The sequence below is a fragment of the Octodon degus genome, unplaced genomic scaffold (assembly GCF_000260255.1).
Source record: "Octodon degus isolate 3935 unplaced genomic scaffold, OctDeg1.0 scaffold00225, whole genome shotgun sequence".
Lineage (NCBI taxonomy): Eukaryota > Metazoa > Chordata > Mammalia > Rodentia > Octodontidae > Octodon > Octodon degus.
In genome coordinates, this window is record NW_004524801.1 from 2551490 (window position 1) to 2565327 (window position 13838).

At 41.8% G+C, this 13838-nt stretch overlaps 1 protein-coding gene across 3 annotated transcripts in view; it reads left to right on the forward strand.

The window, feature by feature from the left end:
- The first annotated feature begins 1544 nt into the window (after nucleotides 1–1544).
- Nucleotides 1545–13838, forward strand: part of Scaf4 (SR-related CTD associated factor 4) — a 62973-nt gene continuing 50679 nt past the window's right edge. For all 3 annotated transcript variants that reach the window (XM_023705548.1, XM_023705551.1, XM_023705550.1), the window contains exon 1: nucleotides 1545–1982. In XM_023705548.1, the coding sequence (XP_023561316.1) occupies nucleotides 1953–1982 (30 nt within the window). In that variant the 5' untranslated portion in view covers nucleotides 1545–1952. The remainder of the gene's footprint in view (nucleotides 1983–13838) is intronic.

Sequence of the window (13838 nt, forward strand, 5' to 3'; positions counted from 1 at the left end):
AACACCTGCATCCTGGCCTTGCCCCCTGTCTATTGCAGCTCCTCCAACTGCTGCATTAATGAGTCCCAGGCCTGCCTCCCCTCAGCCTTCTCTCCTGACTCCACACGTGCTCATCCAACTGCTTCCTAGACATCCTCACTTATTTGTTCCAAGGGCAGCCCAAACATCAATCACCCAGCTGTTCGGCCTTAGGTACATGAGTTAACGGAACTGCACTTCACTTCAAATAAAACAAGGGCACCACTAACAGCCACCTGGCACAGAAGCCTGTTATGGAGATTAAAAGTAGTAGTAAAAAATTGTATGTCAGACAGACATTGACATGTGCTAAGGGATCTAAAGTGTTAAATATTTTTCCTCATACCTTCTTGCCCATACAGCCTCCTGTTGAATCATAAACCAAGCCCTTCTTCAAGCCAGAACCTTGAGCACCAGTGACACCTTGTTTTCTCAGCCTCAGGTACGATGCCTCCGACCATCTGTTCTGTTTTCTAAGTATCTATGCTCTGCCCTACCTGCCTTCAGCGTCAGTCCTTCGTCCCCAGGGAGTACAGCATGCTCTCCCAGACTCCTACTTAGTACACACCGTTCTCCAGAGGCAGCACATTATATAACGCCACTCTCCCAATGCTTTAGAACAGAAAAGGCTCCTTAGGACCTTGTCTCAGTCCTAGCTCTCCTCTCCTAAACTCCAGCTGGTTGGATGCATACCTTAGCTTCTCTCCAGGGCCTTACCCCTTACACATGCTTTTGTAATTCTCTCGCCCGTCCTCTCTCCTGCAGGCAAAAGGGGGGGCGGTGTCTATCTCTTCATTCAAATTCCAAACAACTCGCACAATGCCTGGAGACAGCAGGTATTCAAAGAAAGTGCTTCGGTCGTAAAGGGAACCACTCAGTTCGGGGAACCAAAGCCAGAGTTTCAGGAAACTACTCCCACCCCCGGCACTCCCCGCCTACGTCCAAGGCTGCACAGGGCTTCCTTTAGGTCTGCGTGGACACCCAGTGCCCGCCGGTCCTCCGCGGTGTTTCAGCTCGCGCAGAATTAACCCAGAGAGTAGACACAGAGCAGCATCGGAGGACTTTCCCTCCTTTTCAGCAGCGGGCACGGGAGACTGCAAAAACTCGCGCAGAGGGCAAGATTAAAGTCTGCCCCCTTTGTTCCGGACAGCGGCAAGAGAGAGGCTCGGAGCCAGCCGTCCCAGCCCGGGACACGGCCTACCCCGGCACAAAGGCAACAAAAACGCACCGCGGGAGCTCCGCGCTGAGCGGGGGCGCGCACCACGCCTCCTCAGCGCCTGCCTCGCGGCCCCGGGACACCGTGCTCTCCAGCGCCCCTCGCAGTCGCGGCCAGGATACCAAGACGTCTAATGCGACCTGCGGCCGCCGCCAGCCGTCAACGGCGGGAAAGCGCGCGACGTCGTCTCGTCACGCGTCGGTGAAAGGGCGTGCGGGGCGGGGCGAGGGCGGGGCTGGCGCGGTGGGGCGGGGCCGGCGCCGAGCACAGGAAGCACTGGAGGCCTCTGCCGTCCCAGGGTGCTCCGCGCGGCGTGGAGTCGGCCGCTGCCGCCATCCCGCTGGCGAGAGCTAGAGAGAGGCCCGCCCGCTCGCCGGCCGGGCCAGTGTGGGCGAGTGCGTGAGGGCGCGGGGGACTGTGTCAGCGAGACGTAGAGCGCAGCCACCCCCCCCAAACGGACATGTTGGAGCCCAGCGCCGCCGCCGCCTCCTTCTCCTCGCCCAGCGAACGGGACTGAGAAGGAGCCCGCCACCCCTCCGCCTCTGCTTCTGCTCGGCCGCCTGCCTCTCCGTCTCGGCCGCAGCCCCTTCCTGCCCGGCCTCGGGCTCCGCCGCTCGTCGCCCTCCACCCAGGCCCGGCCGGTTCCTTGCTCTGCTTCGCCGCGGCGCTAGGTCTATGTGAGCGGCGGGCCGGGAGCAGCCGCCGCCGCAGCGCGAACATGGACGCCGTCAACGCTTTCAACCAGGAGGTGAGAGCTGCTCGGGGCAGGGGTGCGGGCCCGCTGCGGGAACCGGGCCCGCTTCTCCCGCCGCCGAGGTTTGAAGCTTTGATCGGGGTGGGGACGCTTCCTGCCCGGGTTCCGGAGCGGCCGGGCCTGCGCGGAGTGGCCTTGTGGTCCGGGAGAGGTCGCGGCCACCAGAACTGACCCCACACCCCTCCCCCACCGCCCACCCCGGCCGACGACCTAGGGTGGCCCCTCGCCCCCTTCCGGCCTCCTCGAGCCCGCGTTCGCGCAGCTGCCGCGAACTCGGTCCCGTTTCGTGCCGGAGCGCTCTAGCTCTCTGTCCTCGGCCCCGTTATCGGCTCCGCGATGCCGGCAGCCCGCACCAGGCTGAGAAAGAGCGCGGGCGAGCGCGTGAGGTGGGGGGCGGGGAGCGGGAGCGGCTGCGGGTCGCCGGGCCGGCGGAGTCGCGGCCTCGGGGCTCCTGTTGCTCAGGCCGCGGCCTGTCGGCAGCTGGACTCTGATCCCGGGTCGGGAGGAGTTGGGAAAGGTGTGTGCATACCCCTGTGAGAGTCACTCACTTGGGAAAGAGGGTTCACGAACGAGGAGAGGTGGCTTCTTATCTTTGAGTCGTGAACCTAACTCTTATAGGATCTAGGGCCCCAACGTGACACCTAAAAAGTTGAATGGAAGAGACGAGTGTTTGCCCCGCCTTACTTAGTCCGCTAGGAAGCCGGCTCTGGCTGGCAATTCCCTACCCTCACAGCTCCTCTGCATGTAGTTAGCCCTCGGTTTCTTTCTGCGGATAATTTTACAGTGAAGACCTCCCCAAACCGCGAACAAAGCCCCCTGCCCCCTTAAAGTTCTTTAGATGTAGTTCTATTCTTCCCAGGTGCTGCTTTTGGAGTGCAGGGTCTGCACCATCTTACTTAAATACTAAGAGTGCATTCGGGAAAAAGGGACTTGACCATTGATACTTTAAAATGTGGTTACGGAATGGAAACTAGCGTGGCGGATAGAGTTGAATTGTCTTCCTTTTTAAATACAGATAGTTAAGCCAACATTAAGAAAATCGGAGTTACTGGAAATAAGTTGATGTGGCATTAAAAAATTACTGCATCTCATGATGAGATTTTGTAGCAGCGTCGTGGTGAGACAACAGTCTTATTTGTAGTGCCATACTGTGGGACCCTCCAGTTTAATGCTTTGAGTTCATTCACTGCTATACACATTCTGAAATTTTTCTTCAACTGAAGAAAATTATTAACTGTAGTATTTGAAACTGGTATTGGACAGCATCTTGAAGAAAATTCAGGGGCGACGATTTCGAAAATATATTTCCTAATATTTGGTTGCCAGAAAATTTATGATAATGTCCCATATTATTATTTCAAGGTTGGACGTTTACTCCGTTTCCTGATGGTAAAATTCACTGGAATTTTAGCTCCACAAGGGCAGGGAGTTTCTGCCGTGTCTACTTTTTTCTCCGATCATAGCAGGTGCCTGCCAAATGCAGTTCTTAGATGAATAAAAACACAAATGATATAACAATTGTTGAAGAATATTGAGCACATTTTTCCCCAAGATAAAAACTGGATGCTTTTAAGGATCAAGGAGGAAGATTTTTAGTGTTTATCATTTCAGGTATTACAGATTTTAGACACATTAGAAATGGTATTGAGTCCTTGAAAAGGGGAAGTGACCTTTTTTAAATGTGGAAGATTAGCGTTTTTTCATTGTTACTCCACATTTTCCTTTATATGTCTAGTCTTTAAAAATGCATGTTTATTAGCTATACCTCTGTTCTGCTAAATCACAGCTTCTGGTGAAATTAAGTAAGACGTTAAAAATCCAATAGTCTTTTATTTTGGTGGGATCAGTGATCAAATTCAGGACCTTGTGCTTGCCAGGCAAGCACTTATTCCACTGCACTTATCTCAAACCCAGCCCCAAAAATTTATATAGTTCTGTGTATGCTTGACTTGTAGTGCTTGGCAACTACTTCTCCTCACTCATACAGTGTTAACTGTTTTCTTGTAACTTCTGGTCTCCCAAATGCAAACTGTCTTTAATAACCATTTGAGTACCTATATGATTGTTCTGAATTCTGTGGGGTCTCTGTTATTTAGGAGTCTATAATCTAGTACAGGGCATAAGATTTAAGCAAATAACTTGAATCTATGATGAAACAACTTCATTTTGGACCTTTCTGTATACTGCAGGATGGCCATAGGGAATCAGTGAAGATTTGGGAGGAAATGGAGGTGTTAGTGATGTTAGGACTTCTAGGAAATAGGAAATAGTGACCAGAGGATGAGTAGTGGTTGATTCTGGAAGCTGCTGTAAAGTAAAAAATGATACTTTGGGACCTGACAAGTGCCATGTCTAGTGTATTTGAATTTCATCGTTTTTAGGCTGTGAGTAAACATTGAAGGTTTTGAGTATGAGATAATATAAAATCAAAAACTAGTTTTCCTGGTAGGTGTTGTAGGAGGCAAAGACTTGGTTGAGAAAGGTTACTGAGTTGAATACTGAAGTAGGAAAGGCAAGTAAAACCTGAACTTCGCAAGTTTAGTTCAGGAGAGGAAAGGAAGGAAGGATGGGGGCCAAATGAGTCCATAGATCTTGGTGTTTGATGGGTTTATGAGCACATTTTTGCCCCTATATTCTTTTTTCTTTGAGACAGGGTTTTACTATGCAGTTCAGGCTGGTCTGAAATTTACAGAAATCCTCCTGCCTCGGCCTCCCAAGTGCAGAGATTAGAGGCATACACCAATATGCTTGGCCTGTTTTGGCATTTAGAATGTAGGGGTGTGGGGCATGGGGGCTCAGGCCTGTGATCTCAGCACTTAGAAGTCTGAGGCAAGATTCCCATAAGTTCAAGGCCATCCTGGGTTATATAGTGAATTCAAAGCTAACCTCAGCTACATAGTGAGACGCTGTCTCAAAAACAAACAAACACTAAATGCCAAGTCAGTGATGATACCATTGTAAGTCAGCCATCAGAAGTATATTTAGTGAAGAAAATGTATTTGATTTTTGAGCAGGTTGATTTTCAGTTTTGTGCAACAGCCATGTGGATATTTTTGGAAGACTCAAACTTGAAGGCAATCAAGACACAGAGGGAAATGTCTGGGAGTTGCTCACAGATGGGCCCTGGAGAAAATTCAGAGAAGGAAAGAAAAGAGAATTAATATAACATGTATAGCATGTTGGGCTCTTTGTGTACATTTAACTTCATAGATAAGTATTTCTACAACTTTGCAGGGATATCCACTTACAACAAAGAAGCTGATTTGCAAAAAAAAAAAAAATTAATAATTCACCCAAGGGGATACAGCTAACTAATAGCAGAGCTGGAATTTGAATGGGAAATCTTTCCATTTTAATCGTTACCTGAAGTTAATACTTTGTACAATAACAGGGAACTGATCAGTATAGTAGAAGGCTAAAGACTTAAGCAAAAGCCTTGAAGTTTTCTGAGGGTAATAGGATTCAAACCTTAGGGTTGGGTGGTGATGGGAGAGAGTGAAATGAAAGGTAGCAAATGTAGTCTTTATGGAGGTTTTAATTTGAAAGACTATGTAATTGGGCGTGTTGGCACATGCCTTTAGCGTGTATTCCTAGCACTCTGGGAGGTTGAGGCAGGAGGATCATTGAGCATTCAAGATCAGCCTGGGCTACAGAGCGAGCTCAGCAGCCAACAAGATAGTTCAGCAGACTAAGCACACAGGGACTGGGGTTCTGTCTCCAACACCACATACCATACTGGCCCCAGCTCTGGGCACAATGAGCTGGCCACAGAGACCAGGCGTGGTGGTATACACCCATTAAAAAACGGGAGGATTACTATGAGTACAAGCTGCATAGTGAGACCTCATACCAAATACATTAAAAAAAAAAAAAAAAAGAGCTCTCGGCCAGTTTGAATTACATTGCAAGACCTGTCTCAAAAAAAAAAAAAAACCAGACTATATGGATAGTTGCTATATGAAGGGAAGGAAGAACAGTTAATACTGTACCAGGTACTGGTGCTAGTTTGTAAATTTATACATCACATATTAGAAGGTATTAGCCTTAGTAAATGATGTTGAAACCTTGTGTCTGTTAGATGAGAGGAAAAAGTGAGCATTTGAGGGGAAAGGCATCTAGAAACAGTAGTTTGAAGCAGCAGAAGACAGTGGTTAACGTGCAGCAAACTTGTTTTTTTTGTTTGTTTGTTTGGGTTTTTTTTTTCAAAATTTTATTGATACACAGATAGCAATGAGACAGTTTCAAATCAAATCAGAAGTATAGTTTCAACAAATAATACACTGCATATATTCTTCTTAGTAGTTAATTGCTGTACAAGATGCGGACTTGAGATCCTATTTACAAACACCATTAGAACAAATCATTCTATTCATTAAGAGAATGCAATTATATATCTATCCTAACCACTTTGAATACACAGATACAAAATGGACATTCATTGGTATGCCCCATTTGTTCTAAGTTCCATTATTGAATATTATAGGTGTGTAAACTCAGCAAAATATTCTAAAAGAGTCCAGTAGCCCATAATAGCATTGCAAACTTGTAAATAAGACGAAAAGGACAGGTTGAAAGTACAGGTAAAAGAATTCTATCTTGATAGCCTGGATATGGCTCAGTGGCACAGCGCCTACCTGACAGGTGTGAGGTCCTGAGTTCAATTTCCAGTATCAAAAAAGAATTCTATCTTTGTAATAGAAAGAATAAAACATTTAAAAATGCGATTATTGGGGCCAGGGAGATAGCTCAGTAGAATAAGCGCTTCCCTGGCAAGTGCAAGGGCCTGAGTTCAATCCCCAGTTCTGCCCCCCCCAAAAAAGTGTGTTTATTAAAGACATTCATTTACAAAATATTTGGAGAAATTTTATTATATAATACATTTATATATTGTGAAAGATGAAAAAAAATAAGTGAAAAAGAACTGTTAAGGCACTTAATTGTGTTCTGTGTGTTGAAGCACTTTTTTTTTATTTTGCCTATCTTTATTTTTTTTATAATTTTATTGATAAACAAATAGCAATGAGACAGTTTTAAATCATATTGGTAGGACAGTTTCAATAATCAACACATTGCATACATTCTTCCCAGTGGTTAATTGCTTTACAAGATGCAGACATGATATGAAGCACTCCTTAATGTGAAGTTTGGTAGTATTTCATTAAGTTTGTAGGATGGGTAAAGGATATAGATTAGACTTTTTTTCTTTTTTACTTTTAATAATGTACTGCATTTAATTTCACTTTTCATTTAAACATATAATCACATAAAATCTATTAACAGGATTTTTTAGTCTTTTTCTAAAACTCTTTTTTTTTCCCATAATTTTATTGAGAAAATAGACTAGACTTTTAACTCACTGTATTTTAACCTATAATCAGTCTTCTCTGAATCCAAAAGAATGCATCATGCCTTTCCTACTTTCATAGCATCTACAATTTTCTCAAGACATTTAATACACAAAAATAGTGTGGAGAAAATAAAACAAAAACCAACAGTTGTTACTATTTTAAGTTTTGAAATTTTCTGGTTTGATTTTTTTTTTTTAAATCATTTATTTATTTATTTTTACATTTATTTATTGTGTGTGTGTGTGTGTGTGTATGGCCAGCTCAGCCCACAAGGGGGCGGGGCTGGCTGGCATGTGGTGCTGGGGGATCGAACCGCGGTCCCTTTGCTTTGCCAAGCTTGTTCCAAGTAGGTGCTTTAGACCACTGAGCCATCTCTCCAGCCCCTGGTTTGATTTTTGAGATAGGGTTTCATTAGTATATAGTTCAGGCTGGCTTTATAATCCTTCAGTTTACTGAGTGTGAGGATTATAGGCAGTGCTGGGATTGCACACAGATGCCACTACACCCGATTTATTAAGTATTTTTAAGGTCCTTACCTTTCATCCCCACTCCAATCCTTTTTCCCATCAGACTCAAATAACTGTATTAATACCTAGTTTATAAGTCATGTATTACAATATATATGATACACGAATGGTTTATTGCACATATTTCTAAATGTGCCCTTTTTGCTCAAACATTGTACTGTAAAGGTATGCAGTTCATTCTTTTGTTGACAGTGTTGAACAGACTTTCTCAAGCTTGTCCCTGAGTGTGTACACTCTAGGACAGCTGATCGCAAACTGCAGTTCTCACCCTTTTAAATTCATAAAAATGAAGGACCACAGAAAGCTTGTATTTATAGGTATTGTCTATTGATGTTTACTGTGTTCTAAGTTTGAGATAAATACATTTACAGTGGTGCCTCAGTTCACGAATGCTTTGGTTTGGTTTGCCAACAGAAGTATTTGGCAGAAATTTTGTTTGTGAAGGCTACATTAGGTGTCCATGGTTACCTTTCTCACATTAACATGAACATTGTCAAATTGTAGAACGAATTATGTTTGTGAACCAAGGCACCACTAAATTTGTTTTGTGTTTTGAGAGAGGATATTGCCATGTAGTTCTGGGTGGCCTTGAACTCACTATGTAAGCTACGCTGACCTCGAACTCATGTCAGTCTCCTGCCTTGGCCTCCCTATTGCAGTGATTACAGGTGAGAAATACATTTATTAAAAATAATAAGCTCTTAACATACCAGCTTAAGTAGCTATGTGTGTGGTGGAGTGTGTGTATGTGTGTATGTGTGTAATGGGAATTGAACCCAAAGCCTTGTGTATGCTAGGCAGTCATGCTACCAGTGAACTACATTCCCAACCTCTTAAAATTTTTACTTCCAGACAGGGTATTACTAAGTTGCCTAGGCTGGCCTCAAACTTTTGATTCTCCTGCCTCAGCCTCCTGAGTAGCTGGGATTACAGGTGTGTATGACCATACCCAGCAACACAAGTAACATTTTAAGTGTAAAATAATATTCCCTCCAAAAATGAGTGGCTGTTTTAACTTTTTTTTTTTCAAAATTCATTTAAACCTTGGTTTTATAAAACCCACTTATTTTTTATTTACTCTCTTATCACAAATTAGTTTCTAGAAAGCGCAGATGCATACTAGTGAGAAAATGAAGGAAAGGGGCATAAAATCTGTTAATATGAAACCAGTTTTAACCTCACAGACCATTGCAGGGGTCACATCAAAAGCCCTAAGGGTCTGTAGCACTTAAGGTAGTAGGTGCCTATTGCTGTTTTGCAGCATAGTCAGAAGTTTTGAGCAGTTTAATACTAATTTTTATTTTTGGAATCAGACAGAGATTAAGTTTTGTGATTTCTTAATGTATGGATTGATTTTAGTACACTGAGTTCAGCTCTCTGTCTTCACCCCATACTAAAGAAAGTCGAATTCCATTTCTCAGTAGGCAGCTTACTGTCCCTTCCTATATTCACTGTAAATTGTTCTGTGTGGCTATTTTGTATTTTCCTGTTAATAGGCCTGATTGTTTCCTAGTATCCAGATCAGTCTAAAATCCAATGAAGATGATTCAGTACTTCTAAATTTATAGTACTAATCTTTTGTTTTATCCTTCTATGAGAGGTCTATCTGAAGAAATAGAAAAGGCTTCAAATAATGTTCCTTGCGTGTATAGAAGTGAGTGTACAACCAGGTTAACAAAGTAAAATTGAAAGTTGTCTTACTGCATTTGTCAGTGTTGTACATTTACAGCTCAATAGTTTAGGGATACCAAAAACTAATTTTCTTCTGCTCTTTTTGCACTCAGTAGCATTCATAATTTTTCAAAACAGCTAAGATCTGGTTTTATAATGAGTAAAATAAAACTGGCTCTTTAGATCTTTCTATAGCAATATTTACTGTTACTCTTGGTGAACATATATTTCTCTTTCATCTGTCTAGTTTGAGAAAATGTCACTTGAAAGAATCAACTCAGGAAGAAATTAGAGTAATAGAAAAGATTGGTTTAGGGCTGGGGAGATAGCTTGGCAGTCTAAATACCTGCCTGGCAAGAGTAAGGACCCAAATTTGATGCCTAGTACCTCATTCCATGCTGGCCCAAAGCCCCAGGTGCTCCCGGCCCTGAAACCAGGTGTGGTAGCAAACACCTGTAATCTCAGTGCTGAGACAGGAGGATTGCTGTGAGTCTGAAATGCGTAGTAAGACACTACCAAAGAAAAGATTTTTTTAAAAAAGACTGGTTATGAATTCTTAATAAACTGTACCTTAATAATAGCTGATAAAATGGGTGGGTGGGTAGGTTGGTTGGTTTGAAACCTCCAAGTTGTAGGTTATGCCACAGAACAAACAAATATGTATTTAAGCCTTCTAGGTAACTTTGGTATAGAGGAGTGCACACATTCAAATCTCACTTTGTTTTCATGATAGGAAAAAATTGTTGCATAAATAATGAATCTTTAGTATGTGTGCTAAACTCAAATAATGACATTATTATGTTATCAGGTATATAGAAAAAAATAGCTTACCTGTTAGTTGAAATTTTTGGTAATACTGATTGATTTATTGATGTTCCATTCTTGTTAAGTCACTAGAAAGGTGAAGATGGGTGATAGCCAGATTTGCATTAGGTCAGGATTTGTTGAGCTTACACTATAAGACGTTGTTTTGTTTTGTTTTGTATTATTTTTGTATTACTAAGCGCAGTTAACAGTGCTGTTATGAATTTTTAGAACTGGAAGAGATTTCTCAAATACATAGTATGATTAAAACTTTCTATCCTATTTAATAGTTACATGGTTTATTGATTTCAATTCCTAGCTTGTAGAGCTCTTTTCTGATGCTTGTGAAAATATAAATACATACAATCCTTCATATCCTGGTGATGCACTATATTACATTAGTATTGAATTTCCCAAGAAAACCAGTGTCACATGGGAATGGAGATAAGGAAAGAAACAAGAGTTTTGACAGGGGATGGAAGTAGTTGAGAACACGATTCAGTAAATTGGATAGCATTACCTGAATAGTTCTTGAAAGTTGCAATGAATGTTTGGATAATTGGTGATTTTTTAATATAAACTCATATGGGTCAGTCCCACTTGGAAGAGACCATAAAGCATTAGGATAGTTGGCATATATTTCCAGAATAATCATTAATTGAATAAATGGCCAGAATATTTCATACATATATAAGTACACTTAAGTAATTATACCAGTTACAAATATATATTGTAATGTAAAAAAGTAGTTAATACTTTTTAAGTCAAATTTTATTTGTACATTTGAGATATACATAGTGATCACATCATAGAGAATTTATACCTGTGCATGCTATAATTTCTTTTTTTTTTCACATATCCTCTGATTAAATTTTAAATTTTGTGTATTGGTATGTTATACTGAGTAATAGTACTCTTGTTTCTTTTCAAATCTTAGACTTGTCAGTGACAGTCAAACCAGATCTTCACATATATGTGTTCAGACAACAAATTTTTTTGCCTGTGCCCATACTTGAATCATTCATTCATTCATTCATTCAGTTGATACTGGAGCAGCACACTCATAGTGATCCTCCTGTCTCAGTCTCCCGGCCAGCACTGGGATTACAGGCATGTGCCACCATGTCCGGTTACAGCATATGGTACCAGGGATTGAACTCGGGTCATTGCACTTGCCAGGCAGGCGCTTAGACTGCCAAGCTATCTCCCCAGCCCTGAAAAACCCTTTTTGTTTGTTTTAATTATAAAATGTATGTGAAGTAGCACATACGTAGATTTTTTGAGGGGAGAGGTGAAGAGGGTCTTGCTTTGTAGTTCATGCCAGTCTTGGCTTCATACTCCAAGCTGCCCTCAAACTCAGATGATCCCCATCTCAGCCTCCTGAGTGCTAGAATTACAGACATGTACCTCCATCCCTGACACACATTGTTACTGAACCTTTAGCATGGAGTTGTGTTTGACATTAAAAAACAATTAATTCTGGAAATTATACTCTGTATTCAGTATTCTAGTGACTTTCAGATATATCATTCGAAAAATTTCACTTTTTTCATCCAAAAAGTAAATGTATGTCTATACTATTTTTGATAAACACTTGAAATTCTGTGTAAGTGTACAGTTCCTTATACCTTGTTGCTTAGTAATAGCATTCTCCATAGTTTTGTTCATGGATCTTCCATTTTAAAGCTTTGTATTCCACTATACATTTGTTCAAGAGTGATTCTGGTTCTTCATAAATAATTGTATCAGACAAAACTTCAGGAAAGAAAAATGACATGTAGCTGGCCTATTTTGATTATACTACTCATACACAAGTTCACGACTACGTAAAACTATCAGTATCACAGACAGACTGAGCTTGAGGCGAGCTTTTTTGTACTGAACCTTTTTGTACCCACTTTCCATACTAATAGGTCTATGAATTAAGATTGTGTTGAAACTGAGCATCCTCTTCTTTGGTCTTTTGGTCTCGGCGGCACAAGCAAGATGACGAAGGGAACGTCATCCTTTGGAAAGCGTTGTAATAAGACGCACACGTTGTGCTGCTGCTCTGGCTCTGAGGCCTACCACCTTCAGAAATCGACTTGTGGCAAATGTGGCTATCCCACTAAGCGCAAGTGAAAAGTAAAACTGGAGTGCAAAGGCTAAAAGATGAAATACCACTGGAACTGGTTGAATGAGACACCTAAAAATTGTATATCGCAGATTCAGGCATGGCTTCTGTGAAGAAATGACACCTAAACCCAAGAGAGCAGCAGTTGCAGCATCCATTTCATCTTGAGAATTGCAACAACCACTCAAAATAAATGGTTTGGTTTTAAAAGATGAAAAAAGAAACTGACCATCTTATTAACTGAGGTATTCTCAAGGGATTTGATTATTCATTAAAATCTGTAAAAGTGCAGATTTGATACTTATGTTATTAAAACTCAACAGTGACCTCAGCAATAGTTTACCATGTAAAGAAAGTCTGTTAAAATACAAAGGTGGAGAAAAATACCTTATTCCTAATGTTATATGTAATTTCTGATACATAATAATAAGAAGAGGGCAGAAAGTTTCATTTTTGTAGAGTCTCGGTTATATAATTTTTTAAATTTAATTTAATTTTATTTTTTTGGCAGAACCAGGAATTAAACTCAGGCCCTTGCGCTTGCCAGGGAAGTGCTTATTCCACTGAGCCATCTCCCCGGCCCAAATGGAATAAGGTTGTTTTTTGTTTTTTGTTTTTTTTTTTGCTCTGAATGCCTTCAGGGTAGGTTTGGCTGGCTGGAGTGTTGTGGGGATCGAACTACAGCAACCTGAGGCAGACAGCTTTGTGAAAGCAGCCATTTAAGAAACTAAGCTAGGGCCAGGCCCCCGAGTCTCGGTTATAGAGCTGAGTTCATTGTCTTATGCTCTACACCTGCATTCTATTGTCTTATTCTAGATACATCATTCTTTGTAAAGAACCATAAAAGTTGGATGTGGTGCTACATGCCTTTGATCCTGGCACTTGGGAAGCTGAGACAGGATGATCTGAGTTCCAGGCCACTCTGGGCTGCATAACAAGATTCTGTCTCAATCCCTCTGCCACCAAAAAAGAACTGTAGTTGACTGATCTTGTAGTCTCTGCCCCTCTGCAGTGTCTCTAGTATATCTTTATGCACTTCATCATTTGTTTTCTGCTTTATGATTTTGTCAGAGTTAAGGTTTAGCTAAAATAGAATAATACATACTATATGTAAAGGAAGATTATTGAAGTTTAACTTTATGGGAAACAAAATATCCTTTAAATTTGAGTGGTCACGCATTACCTAATTCACCTTACGAGGTACCAGGTGATAAGCTGTTTTAGAAAAGATAGCCAAGTTTGGGCTATCCTTATACCATTTTCTGTTTATAAAAGTATAGAGAGAGAGTGGGAGGGAGGAAAATATTTTCTTTTTTTTAAAGCTAGGTTTCCCTGTGTAGTTGAGGCTATCCTTGAACTCGCGGTAGACCAGCCTGGTGTCCTGCCT